This window comes from Megalobrama amblycephala, linkage group LG3, assembly GCF_018812025.1.
Source record: "Megalobrama amblycephala isolate DHTTF-2021 linkage group LG3, ASM1881202v1, whole genome shotgun sequence".
In the NCBI taxonomy this organism is placed as follows: Eukaryota; Metazoa; Chordata; class Actinopteri; order Cypriniformes; family Xenocyprididae; genus Megalobrama; species Megalobrama amblycephala.
Window position 1 is genome coordinate 55,896,947 of NC_063046.1, and position 15,970 is coordinate 55,912,916.

The window sequence follows — 15,970 nt, forward strand, 5'->3', positions numbered from 1 at the left end:
TATTGGGACGCAGCTTGTGTGTGCCATGAAAAGGTCACAATGGTGAACCGGTGACCTCTGGTGGGGAGTAGAAGGAAACAGGAGGCGCAGGATACGTGACATCATCATTTACTTACCCTCATGCTGTTCCAGATGATTATGAAATTCTTTTTTTCCTGTGGAATACAAACTGAGGATTTAAGAAAAATAATAATTATGTAATAATAATAATATGACCTCAGTTGACGAATCAATGTCCTCTGAAGAGAAACAATAGTTGTTGAGGAATAGTTGAGGAAAATGCTATTATGTTAAATTTGATACACTACAAATTTGCCAACTGTCAAAGATGGGCTCAAAGTCTGCATGTTGTAATTTGTGATGTGTGTTTTAAAACTGGAGTCATTTGGAAGCACAGACTTTAAAATAGTAGTATTTTTCTAACACGCCTATTGTTTCACTTCAGCTAGGGTTTATGTTGACTATTGTTTTTTTTTTGTGTGGTTTTTGAAGCGTCGACCTTAGGGTCGTATACTTGCACTCACAGAGATGGATTATTTTTTAAAAATCATCATTTGAAAGAAAGTCATATTCTGAGAGTATTTTCATTTTGGGGTGTATCCCTTTTTCTAGTATTATCAGAAAAAGAAAAACTTTATTTTTCATTTTCAAAAAAACTAATTCTGTAATTTAGCCTTTGTAGAAATTCAAAAGTTGAATTTAAATATATTCTTTTGAATTCTGTTACTTTCATGTTTATTACTGTGCAGCTGTTTTGTATAAAGTGCAACGGAAATGAAGATGAATTGACTATGAACATTATCCTGTACCTATGACTTGTGGTCAGAGGCTCTCCAGCACAAACATTGGACAGCATGTGGACAAAAAAGCGTCTTGACAGATGGGTCTGGACCTGCAACCTGACAGAAACAGAGACAGATATTAACAAAGACATGATTGCAGAGAACATATCAATTCATAAATTAAACAAAAAAGTGCCTCATGATCATTCTCACCTTGTTGCTGTTGCGCAAGCTTGATGAAATAAGTATACATGTACGTTGAACTTTACAACCCAATTGTGAAAATATAAATTTACATTTGTCCTTTTTATTGATTTATTTAGCCTATTTAAGTTTTTTTTTTTTTTTTTTTTGAGGCCTTATTGATATGCATTGCTGCTCCACACTCCCACACAGCAGGTGGCGGAAATGCACAATACGTTTGCTTGCCAACCGCCACTATATCAAAAGAAGAAGAAGATGTAACCGCCTGCACAGTAGCAGCGCTGTTTCGCTTTGTCTCTCATAGATCCTCTACAATGAAGAAACTCATTGGCGTCTTTGGAACGCTTCACTCTTTTACTCTTTGCTGAAATACAAACAGTTTGTGCTATCTAACGTATTAATTATTCAGACGTTCTAAACAGGTAAGTGATAATGCGGGAAAGGGTAAAAACTTTCCAGCGTGTCTCTCATTGGGACCATTTTGATCAAAGTCGAACGTTGAGCTCACCCATCTGGGATGCGTTTCCCAAAAAACAGACCTTTGGTGACAATAGGACGGTCTACTTGGGCTTACGATGCTTTTGGGAAACGCAGCCCTCAACAGTTAACAAGAGTCTGATACTTGTAAATCTAAGCCTTACTGTCACCAATATCACTATCTTTAGTGATTATCAGTTACTAAAACGTAATGAAATAACAACATGATTGCAATTAAAAGCTCAAATATGTTATCCAGTACATTACAGACATGGACTGTGTGCTAAAACCTGAGCTGCCTATCTTTACTATACATCATTTTGGGCATATATATGTACAGTACATTCTAAACTCGAGCCCAAAAATACTGTTTGGTTCATCAGCTCACTATATTTTGAGGCAGAGTTTAATATGCTTTATGCACTGAAAGTTATGTGGTGTATACACTGATGTTTTTTTCTGCAGGTTAATATGAGTGCTGAGGCTGCAGACCGGGAGGCGGTGAGTGGCAGTCGGCCCTGCACCCCACCACAGACTTCCTGGTTTGAATTTCTGCTTGATCCATCATTACTGGAGCAGCATTTACAGGGCCCTCATCCAGGTAACTAGAGTCACCACCAGTTGGACTCCTAACTGAAACATTAACTTTTCAACCTCAAGCGACCTCTGAAGAACAGGCGAATTTCAACATAACACTGACTGTTACGTAACAGTTGGGGTGTACGCCCCCAATATTTGCATATGCCAGCCCATGATCGAGGCATTACACAAGGGCAGCCAGTATTAACGTCTAAGTTTGTGCAAAGCTGAATCAACAGACTAAGTAAGCAAGCAAGGACAACAGTGAAAAATGGCAGATGGAGCAATAATAACTGACATGATCCAAGATAACATATTTTTAGTGATATTTGTAAATTCTTTCTAAATGTTTCGTCAGCATGTTGTAGGGCTGGACGATATGGCCAAAATTTATATCACGATATAATTCTTAATTTCGGTCGATACGATATAATTCCGATATCGATATGAACTATATAATAGCCTCAGAAAAACTGCCAAGAACGGCCACAACGGATGTCTGTACCTACAAACGTCTGAAAAATGAATTTGCCAAATCTATGAAATCTCTTCCTATAAAACTATATAATATTTTAGAAATAAAAACAGTACAAATAAATTTATGTTCAGCTTTTATTTGTATTTAGCCTTCATACAAACATAAAAAATAAACATAAGACTCACTCACTTTAGTAATATTAATATCTTTAACATTAAACTATAATGTAGGCTGATTTTATTATCCTTAATATAGATTAAAACAAAAGTGTTTCAGCCAAGATAAAGATTGTGAACAGTAAAAACAGAAAAAAACAGTGAGAAACAACAAAAACACATTGCTGGGGCAGGGACGTTGTTGAGTTTTGATGACACTAGGGGTGCAACGGTTCAAATTGCTCATGGTTCGGTTCGTATCACGGTTTTAGGGTCACAGTTTCGGTACGGTTCGGTATGCGCTATTAGCACATACCGAACCGTACCGAAACCGTGACCCTAAAAATAGGACTACTGTCAAATAAAAATAAAGAAAATAAGAACAAACAATCAAACTACAAGCAACATCACAAATAAGTACAATAAAGCAAATATTCAAATAAAATAAACAGTGCTTTTCAGGTTTTTCAGGTATCTAACAGTAGTTTTCAGGTACAGAAAATGGATAAAGTAATCAAATATAAAATAACACTGCATATTATCTTTACTGTATAAAATAAATAAAGATTAATCATTATTGAAGTTACAAAAACTATTCAGTCAAGAGCAGTGAGTGATTTCTTTGTTATTTGTTGTTTGATTTAACATTAAAAACAGGCAGCAGGAATAGTTTTTTTCCCTTTAAGACATGCACGATCCAGTACATATACTGTTACACATGCGATGTCTTTCTCGACTGTTATACGTTCACTTAAGACATAACCGACTATGTTTGCTAGGATACTCGCCAAGACGGGCATGTTGACATAATTTTTGTATGAATGTGTCCGCCGAAGCGCAAGACTTGAAAGAGAACTCAGTATTTGCGCGCTGACTGAAATAAGTGTGTGCGCGCTTCGGATGAGCGCATACAAATCTTCTCGCAGCGCGTGCGAGTTCTCTTTCGCGCCTTGTTCTTGAAGGTTTAAATCAGCAAGGCTTAAATTATTTTAGTTTAAACAGATAGCATCGTGTGCTGTTCAGGTCTCACCTGCGCTGGCGCACTATCAACACCCGGGTGATAACGGCGTAAATGACTGGTTGCATAAAGCACCTTAAGTGTAATTTTCCCTTAAGATCGCCCTTATGTTTCCCTTAAACTTAAGGGTGTTGCAGAAAATAACCGTTAAGTATTACTTAAGGGTTTCTTTAGGTGAAACGTCATAAACCCTACGAATTTCCCTTAAGTATGTATTTTTCACGTAAGTAATCCCTTAAAAAAACGTAAGTGTTGCATAAAGCCCCTTAACCGTCATTTCCCTAAGTTTAACATAAGGTTAGGAAAACTTCACCTTAAGTGTTACACGGAGTGAGCAGGTTCAATCCAAGTCTTCTAACGAGACACGATCGACCGTTTTATACGATAAACAAATTGTACTTTAGCCGTTTATTCACATAAACATTGATGAGATCACATCCCAGATAGCACACGTACGTCTGCAAGACGTCTGTTAAAGATCACTTCATCTGGAAAGCATCTGCTGTTTACAAACATCTGATAGACGTCTTTAAGATGTCAGTTTTACATACATTCTAAATCATAAACATCTTAAAGACATCTTCTAAACGTCTATTTGACATCTGACAGGATACGTCCCATAGACGTATTCCAGATGAGCAAACAACCTAAATAATACGTCTTCCAGACGTAAACACACACATCAAATAGACGTCTCCAAGATGTACGTGTGCTATCAGGGATATGTAGCGCATATCTTATATGGACAACGGAAGCGCAAACGTGCGTGCATCACACGCAAAAACAAACCTCATTGGTTCTTGCGCGCACATTTGAGCTTCCGACACAGCCGTAATCATATGGATGTTTTTCAATAAATGGACATAAATGATGAGAGAATATTAAAAATATCTTTATTTGTTATCCAAAGATGAATGAAAGTCTTATGGGTTTGGAACGACATGAGGGCATAGACTGTAAAAAAAGATGGACGACGCGACGCCGCTTCCTTCCATTGTATTGAACTGAAGCCAAAATGGGCTGATGAATGGGCGCTGACACGTTACGCAATACGTCAAAAAAAAAAAAAAAAGTTTGGAGCCTGGGCATGCGCAGAAGGAATCGTCAGTGGAGCCGGAGGCGGAGTCGCGATATCAAACTTCCGCCCAGACGACTGCGTCATCATTCATGTATTTTAAATAGACTATAAAAAATATACACAATTTAAAAGTCTACCTATAAAATAATAGGCTATTCTGTTTCTAGAGCAATAATATTTTTGAAACAGCAAATTCAGTAGATAAACTCAATATAATATGCCACTAGAAACAACTCTAAATCGTCAGAAACGGTCCTGCCATTTTAAATCAAGTTCAACTAACGTTACAGGAGATCGATTGCTGTAATTAGAGTAAGCTATCATTAGTTTTGTCCTGCTAATTATTATTTTATACCCATAAAAATAATAAGTAACTGCCAGATAACGATCACCTGCTTTTTCCGACATGGTTAACATTAGGTGCGTTATCTTAACTAATAACATTTATTAATTAGCTTATAACGCCCACATTTGATGTTACAGAAAAAAAGTTCAGTGATCCGTCAGGTCCTGTAGGTCCTGTAGTTAGTACAGATTACTGCTGAACAACTCATTTTGTTGGTGTTAAATAACAAAGAAATCGAAAATTAACAGTTAGTTAATACATCTTCAATCTCCCCTCAAAGCTCCGACAGTCCTCAGACAAGCTGTCAATCGAATCATGACGACACGCCCCGTATTTATAGCATCAAATTGCTAGCTAAAATCTAAATCATCACAAAAACTAACAATTGAATATATATCAGTGTGATAACAACTACCTTAAATGACCAAAACCATCTTTCAGAAAGTTTTATTTGAAGCAGAATTTATTTTTATATAAAGTATAAAATTATAAATTAATTTATTAAGTTTTCACTGAAGTCTCATTCGACTGCATTGAGAGGGCGGGGTTTATGACCTGTACTGCATCCAGCCTCCAGGGGGCGATCAAAGAGCCCGTGGCTTCACTTTTCAGAACGTATGAGACACACCCGCATGAGGGTGAGTGAATGATGGCAGAAATCTCAATTTTGAGTAAACTATCAATTTGAATTTCTCGTCTGGTCGTTCTCTTTCATATTTGGTTTTCTTTTTTGTTTTCCTTATCCATCTTATGTTGTTTTCTGTGAAAACTTACCACGATATGTATTAACAAATAACGTGTCCATGGCAACAGTAGAATTTTATAACGGCAAAACCTGGGTTGCTGTCGTGAAACACTTAACGGTTTCCCTTACCTAAGTGAACAGTTTAAGATATTATATGCAACACCCTTAAGTCATTCCCTTAGTTAAGGGGAAATCACGCCTTAAGTGTCATACTTAAGGGAAAAACTTAAGGTGCTTTATGCAACCGGGACATTAGAGCATACGGCACTAGCTGTTAACAGTTTACAAAGAGTGACTGTTTTGTCCACGCTTTTTGATTATCGTTGTTGTAACGTTTTGCGCATCCATCGACTGAAACATACATTATCTGAACACTGTCTGTCTGTTTTCCACGTTGCTATTTTAAACAAACCATATTAACCAATAGATACGCTGAGCACTGGCTGATGGCTGCGTGTCTCTGTGGTGTACGTCATCACGCAAATAGCCAATCACGTTCTGCTCTTTCTAACGGCTGCGCCTCAAGTCATTGAGAGATGTTGTAATGTATATATCGAAATACCGGAAATGTTTAAAAATCATATCACCGTTATCGAAAAAAATTATATCGCGATATATATTGATATTGAATTATTGTCCAGCCCTAGCATGTTGCTAATGTACTGTTAAATGTGGTTAAAGTTACCATCGTTTCTTACTGTATTCACGGAGACAAGAGCCGTCGCTATTTTAATTTTTAAACACTTACAGTCTGTATAATGCATAAACACAACTTCATTCTTTATAAATCTCTCCAACAGTGTAGCATTAGCCGTTAGCCACGGAGCACTATCAAACTCATTCAGAATCAAATGTAAACATCCAAATAAATACCATACTTATGCGATTAGACATGCTGCATGACGAACACTTTGTAAAGATCCATTTTGAGGGTTATATTAGCTGTGTGAACTTTGTTTATGCAGTGATATGGTCGAGAGCTCGGGAGGGGGCGGAGAGCGCGGAGAGCGCGAGCAATTAAAGGGGCCGTAGCCTGAATCGCCGCATTTCTAATTATGCCTCAAAATAGGCGGTTAAAAAAATTAATTAAAAAAAATCTATGGGGCATTTTGAGCTGCAACTTCACAGACACATTCAGGGGACACCTTAGACTTATATTAAATCTTGTAAAAAAATGTTCGATGGCACCTTTAATAAATACTGTGCTGCGCTTCAGACAACAGTATATATCTATTTAATTAAATGGCAGCCTTTTGTGAATTGATGAGCACCCCATGCCATATTGCAATTTTGATTATAGTTCGTCTGAAAGATGCTTTGCAAATGCAGTGGCACAAAACACAATGCTAGAAATCTTTTATGTTATCATGAGAAGTATAAAATAGTTTCGATTCATTTTATGAAACTGGTAGGACAATATAAGTAAGTAAAATGTCGGAAATACAAAGAAATCTAATTACCTTGTTCGAAGGAGATTGCATATTATGACTTTACTGTAGTAAATATAAGTGTCACTTTAAGCTCAACTGTCACTTTAAGGTGAACTTGTTAACATGTCTTCATAATCTCTCCAAATGCTTTGTTTCAGCTGATGTCAAATTAGTTTTAGCTGTCACTTTAATGTCAATTTGTTAACATGTCTTCATAATCTCTGCAAATGCTTTGTTTCAGCTGATGTCAAATTAGTCCTTCTAAGTCTATTCTGCATTGATAAAATCAAGTCCAGGCAGTCATTTAATGTGCTCTTTTTACTTGGATATGTGTCACAATACAGAAATAAAATCAGCTGCAAATGCTCTTTTATGTTGACTTTAACAATTTCCACAGTTCCTCATGTGTCAACAAAGAATAAAGTTCAGATAACCTTAAGTTTTCTTAAGATGAGATTTAGAATTGAATTTTATGTTTTCCACAGATCCATCTCCTGTTCAACTCATCATTCAGTTTCTTGAGCAAGCCTCCAAACCATCTGTGAATGAGCAGAACCAGGTTCAGCCACCAGTGGACAACCGGAGGAACCGCACACTGAAGCTAATGGCACTTAAAGTTGCCGCCCACCTGAGATGGGACCTGAACATGCTAGAGAAAGGGTGAGTGAAGATAAAACATTTGATTAAGTGTCGTTTTTCTTTTGAGTTTTATGTTTAGCAACTTTAGAAATTTAGAACAGCCACTCACAAATCAGTGCTTGGCTATTGTGACAAGGATTTTTGCATGGGCAAACTCCATTTACATTTAAAGGGGTCATATGATGCTTTTTAATGTTTTTCTTTTCCTTTAGTGTGTAATGTATCTGTTTGTATGTGTATAAGATCTGAAAAGTTACTGCTTCAGACCTGCCAAAAAAAGCCAACGTCTGCATCACAATGCAAAATATTAGCATAATGCCCATATGTAAAGAAAGATGATGGGGCTTCATTGAATTGTAGTGTTGTCTTGTCGCCATGTCAAGGAGATCTTTGTATCTGAAAGGTAAGAGAGTTACGAAATAAAAGCTTAGCACTGTGAAACATATTGCTGAAGTTTTACTTGCAAAGTTGTTTCCGATTGATCTGCTTGATCATCCGCATTTTCAGAAATCCGCATATTACCCGATAAGGTAATACAGTAGGGGTGTAATGATACATCGTTATAGCTAGATATCACAATATTAAAATGCGACGATATGTATCGTTAATGTAAATGATGTGATTCGTGATATACGTAGAGTTAGTTTTATCCAATTATTAGCTTCTGTCATCATGTACTCACCCTCGTTTAAAATCTATAATATTTTCATTCAACTTCCAAACACAAATGAAGTTATTTTTTATGAAACCTGAGAGATTTCTGTCCCTCCATTTAAAGTCCATTCCTCTAAAACATGTCATAAAGGCATCGTAAAAATAATCATTCAAGTTGTCTAATCCAAATCCAAGTCTTATGAAGAGAGACGATGGCTTTGAACAGATTTATAATGACGTGTAGTAAACACGGATGTTCAAATGATTGCGTGACATGCAAAAACAACGTATGAGAGTGCATAAATGCAGAATTAAAATTTTTGGATGAACTAACCATTTACAGTTTGGGAATAGTCATTTTGACATGCTTTCTTGTAATTAGAACTGTGATTAATTGCATTGATCATCTGAAGCACAAATGCGCTGCCGGAACGGTTCTCCTCAAAGTGAAAGCACAAACATAATTTAAACCACCATATCACATTTAGTTTTTGTAGTACGATTTAAAGTGTCTTAGATGGTTTGTGCAATTATAGCGGAAGAGGCAGGACATAGCAAGCACTGGGAGAGTCTGTGCATGTGCGGCTTGCCTGTGTAAGAGATCTAACAAATGCCTACGTTGAAAGTGCGAAAGCGGCAAAGGAAGCACTTCATTTGGAAATGACAGAATGTAAAATACCAGCATCTGACGTTAAACCCATATTGAACCTGTACATTTACAATAAATGGCAAATGGAATGGAACAAATGTGTAAATAACAAATTACAGGGCTTAAAGTTTTCCGGCACCATGCTGGATCTCCGGCGTGCAGCATTTGGCTGCGGAAAAAAATATAGGCTAGTCCTATTTGTCTTGACTTGCTATCGCGCTTCATTTCATTCATACAATTTGCACTAATTAATTTATCATATCGTACAATGTTTTAAACATTTAAGTAGACATCGGATAGTAGAAAGTGTGTATGATGATGTAGTGTTTTAGTTGATAGCAGCCTACTTTTGACAAAGCTGATTTCTGAGAGACGCAAGAGAAACGCGGCTATTTGATTTACGAATGCGCTGCTCATTTCATAGTTTTTGCCCATTTGTGTTTCATATCGTCTATCACCTCGCAAGATTTAAAACATTTAAATACATATCAAATAGTATAAAATGTTTATGATGCAGTATTTTATTTATGTATTGGAATAATTTTTTTACAAAGCTCTGATTTCTGAGAGAAACAGCGCGGTTATTTGATTTGCGCCGAGCTCAGTTTACACTCATTCACTTCACACACATATTAGCCAATTGCGTAATAATTTTAGAGATTTATGTAATTTTGTGCTATCCCTCCGCTTACCTGTTATTCATCAAACACAAGAAGTGACTGACTACTTTCCCATACACTGGAGTGAGACCACGGACGTCTCTCGAGCTGTCGTGATCTTTCGCTCTGTGGAGTGACGGATCGCGGTACCACTTCAGTTCATGCAGAGAGCACATTTTTGCTGGGAGTCTCCCGTATTTCACACCCATCTTCCCATAATTTGTATGGCCCAAACCTCGTTATAAGAAGAATAATCAAATATATTATTCCAAGGTTGTCCAGTTGCCAGATCTTGTATGAAACACATTCTACTTGCGCAATTGACACATCGTATGAATTCAAACCTATTTGTGACCTCACCCGGAATCGAGCGAAAATCATTTTAAAATAATGTTTTTATATTTAGCTTACAAATCAATTAATTTGAACCTTTTAATAATATAATGATATCAACTGTTGTTCCTGTTTACAGCATTAGTTGAGAGATATTTTTTTTCTTTGAGGAAATTAGGCCCCAAATTATCAAATCAAAATCAAATTGAAAGCTCCTGAATCAAAATCGAATCCAATTGTGAAATTTGTGTCAATGCCCAGCCCTAGTGTCAATATACATATAGGCTATGTGTGTGTATTAGGGGTGAAACGGTTCTCGGTAAAAAATCGAACCGTACCGTTCTGAACACTCAGTTCGGCACGCACTTGCACCGCGATTAATCTCATATCTAATATGACGCATACGCATCTATAATATGGTTTGTAGAAAATAAATAAAATAGACAAAGTTAGGCTAATGTATGTTTCTGTCGATGGATATACATTCTGGCTACCCTTAAACTTTGTTCAGTGCGAATGCCGCATGTTCTATATGAGCAGTCATTTCGTCGTCACCGGGTGTTGATAGCTCACGAGCGCAGGTGAGACCTGAACAGCACACGTTGCTATCTGCGTTTAAACTAAACTTATTTAAGCCTTGCCAATTTAAACATCCGAGTGCAAGACGCGAAAGAGAACTTACGCGCGCGCCTTGAGAAGATTTGTGCACTCATCCGAAGCGCGCACGCGGAAGCGCGTGTACAGCGCGCAAATATAGAGGTCTCTTTCAAGTCTTGTGCTTGAACAGACAAATTCACACAAAATTATGTCAACATGCCCGTCTTAGCTAGTATTCTAGTAAGCATAGTCGGTTATGTCTTAAGTGAACTTACAGTATACACTGGAGAAAGAACGCATGTGTCTTAAAGAGACAGCAGCCCTGGCATTCCTGCTGTCTGTATGTGTTTTTAATGTTAATCAAACAACAGAAGACAAGGAAATCACTCGTTGCTTATGACTGAATAGTAACTTAATAATTAATAATGATTGATCTATATTTATACAGTGAAGATTACATGCAATGTTGTTTTACATTTTATTAGCTACTTTATTCAATTTCTGTACCTGAAAAATGGATACATGAAAAGCTTTATTTATTTGTATATTTGCTTTACTGTATTTATTTGTGCTGTTTGATTATTTGTTCTTATTTTCTATGTTTTTATTTGACAGTAATAATTTTTTTCCCCTGAACATAGCACATACCGAACCGTACCGAAACCATGAGCCTAAAACCGTGATACAAACCGATGCGCCCCTAGTGTATATGTATAATATAATATATATAATTTTTTTTTTTTTTTACTTAAATCAAATGTGCACCAAAACGCTTTGTTTAAATGTTAAAAGAGTATATCGTTACACTCCTATAATACAGACAACATCATTACTGTGTGTTTACAGTTGCTTTAGAAGCCTTGGAAGCTGAAGCTTGTGATTTTGGTAAGGCCTGTTACGTTTCTGACACGCTCTTGAGGTTTTTGACCAATCATGATGCACTGGGCCATCTGGCCAATCAGAGCAGTCTGGGCTTTTCGGAAGGAGAGACTTTGTAGAAATCAGAGCGTTTCAGACAGACTGGGAATTAGGGGTACTGTAATAATGTACAGTAAGTGAAAAATGTGTTTTTTGAACATTAATCATATTAACATATTACACCTAATAAATAAAATTATTTAAATAAATTATTTAAATACTTTTAAAATAGCATCATATGACCCCTTTAAGAAAATTTAAAGATTGTGTTGGACATTGATACAGATGGTAAATCGATCCTGTTTTGTCTTTGTGTTTGAATCACAGTTTGACCATCCCTGTGCTCAATATGTTATTGAATGAGCTTCTGTGTGTCAGTCATGTTCCTCCTGGAGTTAAACATGTAGATCTGGATTTGTCCACCCTGCCGCCCACCACAGCTATGGCCGTGCTGATCTACAACAGATGGTCAGTGTGGCGTTCATTTGTATGTCACAGTTTAGGCAGTAGTCAAGTTTACAATGGTTGTTTTTCTGAAATGATTGAGACATTTTCAATGACGAATGTGCAGCCTTCAAAATAAAACAGCTTATAAGCTATAAGCTGTCAGTCAGAAACTTGTGTGCATGTGATGCACAGTGGTCACGCTAATGGTTTATCAGAGGTGCATGCTTTCATTGACTTGCGCAGTTTAATTCTCACACTTTAATAGTATTTATTACTCTTAACTTAATAAAACAAAGCTGTGTTACTATGAGGCATGATCACCTCACAGTGTAGCTCTGTATGCAAGGCATGAGGTACTTTGAATGAAATACACACACCTCAGTGTAAAATTGTCATTCAGTGTAATGGTCCGGACTGATTTTGCCATTACATCAAATTAACATATAAAATACCAATTTAAAAAATATATTTGTTTGCTTGGCATTTTTAAATGGGTGTTGGCTGTGTTATATTAAAGACTTAAAGTCTTTTTTTAAGTATTTAAATAACCAGGGAACTTTTGTCCTGAAAATGCAGTTTGTAAGAGATCATTCAGTGTAACAGGATCAAGAAGACATTCTGAAGTCATATAAAAAACAGATAGTTATTCGACAATCTGTGACATCATCAGAAGGCACCATGAAGACCATTTGGTGCTGCAGTCAAGCAGGTTCATTGCTCTTAAAAATTTGATAATTCCACATTTTCATGGTATTGTATCCTAAGTTTCAAAAACGCATGTTATTTAGTGAAATGCCCAAAAAAACAAACACTTACATTGTTAGGTTTTTTGAAAAATAAGTAGCTGTTGTGAATAATTGTGATTAACTTTACTGGTCAAACTCACTGTTTGATATAGGTGGCCAGTTGATGGCCTGCAATACAAGCTGAAGTAGAAGTTTGAAATTTTTTTTTTTTTTTTTTGGTCATTCAGTGTAATACAAAAACACCACAGTGTCATCCATTACACTGAAGGACAGTATCACTGTATAAATAACAATTTTAGCATCTTATTTATATTACTTATAAATGAGGAATGTTTAGCACTGACAAATATGTGTTAACTTAAAATATATATTTATTTTTAACTTATCTTTATTATCATCATTATCATTATAGTTATCATACTTGGTGTGAACGGGCCTTTAAGGAAAAGAGAAAGGTATTCAGGATTGGGAGAGTCAGAATAATCGCCTATTTTTGAACAGAGAGTTCCCCTTCACAAGTTTAAGAGAGACCATTGAGGGGATTCTCCACACAAAATGGTCATCCTGATAATGTCATTTATGTTGCCAAACAAAAATATAAATATATAGCTGCAAGGAGTCATTTTTGGATCAGAGCAAGTCAGAAACAAAGTGACAAGCTAAGCAAACATGGCAGGAGCTTTAAAACATTAGAATAAAATCTGTAGTTTGAAGGATGTTAATTAAAAGATTTAAAAATTACAATTAATTGGTATTTGAGGGCAGCTGCACTATATCCTTAGTCTTTTAATATGCCAAATGAGTGCTGTTTTAAATATGCCTAATAGGACTTTCTAAAACATAAATACTGTTACAATGAATGACATTTTAGTGGGTGTCTTCTGTAAATCATGGTAAAAAATGTATGATGGTCATTATTTTTTGCACAGAAAAATATAAAATTAAACAGGACACATTCTAATGAACAGGGAAAAAAAAGAAAGCTGTATTACACATTTATTTTGTAATCCAAACAGTTGAAACATTTATATATTATTATATTATATTGCAAATTGGCTTTGCTTAAAACAGTGTTTTATACTATTGGATTTCTGATGAAAATAAAGTAGGAAACAAACAAGAAAGTCAACCCTTAAAGGGTTAGTTCACCCAAAAATGAAAATTCTGTCATCATTTACTCACCCTCATGACGTTCCAAACCCATAAGACTTTCGTTAATCTTTGGAACACAACTGAAGATATTTTTGATGATCTGAAAGCTTTCTGTGCATCCTTTGACAGCTATGCAACTACCACTTTGACACTTTAAAAAGTTCATAAAGAGATCGTAAAACTAATCTAAATGAATCTAAATGAATTCATATAGATTAGTTTTAATCTCTTTATGAACTTTTTAAGCATTAAAGTTACAAAGTGGTAGTTGTGTAGCTGCCAACGGAAGAACAGAAAGCTCTCAGACACATCAAAAAGTGTTACGAAAGTCTAATGGCTTTGGAACAGCATGAGGGTGAGTAATTAATGACAGAATTTTTTTTATTTTTGGGTGAACTAACCCTTTAAACTCCCAAAATGAAAATTGTCATTACTCACCCTTACGTCGTTCCAAACTCGTAAGACTTTCGTTCATCTTCAGAACACAAATTAAGATATTTTTAATGAAATCTGAGAGATGTCTGTTCCTCCATTGACTGCTTTTGCAACAACCACTCTGACACTTAAAAAGGAGATCGGAAAACTAATCCATATGAATCGAGCAGTTTAGTCCAAATTTTCTAAAGAGACTCGATCGCTTTTTATGATGAAAAGATTTAATTTAGGCTTTTACTCACATGTAAACATTGATCAGCGAACATAAGCAGAAGCTCAGTCGAACTTGAAAAAAATCACAAGAACAAAACTCTTCTGGAAGCTCAAATGTGCTGCGTAACAAAGGAGAATGAACCTCATTGGTAACCTCAATCGAATCTCTTAAAAAAAAAAAAAAAAAAAAGACTAAATTGTTCGATTAATATGGATTAGTTTTCCGATATCTTCATGAACTTTTTGAAGCGTCAAGGTGGTTATTGCAAAGGCAGTCAATGGAGGAACAGACATCTCTCAGATTTCATTAAAAATATCTTCATTTGTGTTCCGAAGATGAACAAATGTCTTAGGAGTTTGGAACGACACAAGTAATGACAATTTTCATTTTGGGGTGAACTAACACTTTAAGCTGATGCCTATGGAGTTAATATTGTGCCATAATTAAACAAACAAATCCAGCATTTTGCAAACAAACATGATCTGCTTTGCAAAGGAAAACTCGACTCGCAAACAAACAGAAACTGATGTGCAAATACAAATGTCAGTTTGAGCGAAAACGCAGAGGAGTAACAAATATATGTATTGTGTTTTACAAATGTAAATAAATGAGCCTACATCATATTTGACAAATAAATACAAACCATCCTACAAATGGCATGTAATCTTTGAACAAATACCAAATCTAGTACATACAAACGCACACCTGTCTGTTACGATTGTAAGACACTTGCCTTTTTATGAGATCTCTGGGCTTGATTTTCTCACAAATGCAGTTGAGCAACTTACTCTTCCAAAACAGCAGATGGCGCTTTGCTATGGGTCAATTTACGCTAGTCTCCCGAGAGAAGCCCAGAAACATGAGTTAATAATAATTTTGTTTTATAGTGCCTTTTAAAAGTTACACCTCAAAGCGCTTTACAAGAACATACAAATACAATGGAATAGAGGAATTAAAGGTGCCCTAGAATTGAAAATTGAATTTACCTCGGCATAGTTAAATAATTAGAGTTCTGTGCATGGAAATCACATACGGTGAGTCTCAAACACCATTGTTTCCTCCTTATGTAAATTTGATTTGTGCAAAAGACCTCTGAAGAACAGGCGAATCTCTACACAACACCGACTGTGACGCAACAGTCGGGATCATTAAAATGTACGCCCCCAACTTTTGCATATGGCAGCCCATGTTCAAGACATTAGACAAGCCAGTATTAACTTGACTTTATGCAGGTA

At 36.0% G+C, this 15,970-nt stretch overlaps 1 protein-coding gene across 3 annotated transcripts in view; it reads left to right on the top strand.

Annotated features, from left to right (window-relative positions):
• The first annotated feature begins 1,230 nt into the window (after positions 1-1,230).
• ints8 (integrator complex subunit 8) overlaps positions 1,231-15,970 on the top strand; it is a 63,157-nt gene continuing 48,417 nt past the window's right edge. Inside the window, exons 1-4 of one of the 3 annotated variants that reach the window (XM_048186128.1) lie at positions 1,231-1,408; positions 1,929-2,064; positions 7,778-7,952; positions 12,069-12,209. In XM_048186128.1, the coding sequence (XP_048042085.1) occupies positions 1,935-2,064; positions 7,778-7,952; positions 12,069-12,209 (446 nt within the window). In that variant the 5' untranslated portion in view covers positions 1,231-1,408; positions 1,929-1,934. The remainder of the gene's footprint in view (positions 1,409-1,928; positions 2,065-7,777; positions 7,953-12,068; positions 12,210-15,970) is intronic. The other 2 variants (XM_048186127.1, XM_048186129.1) reach the window with 2 other exon arrangements.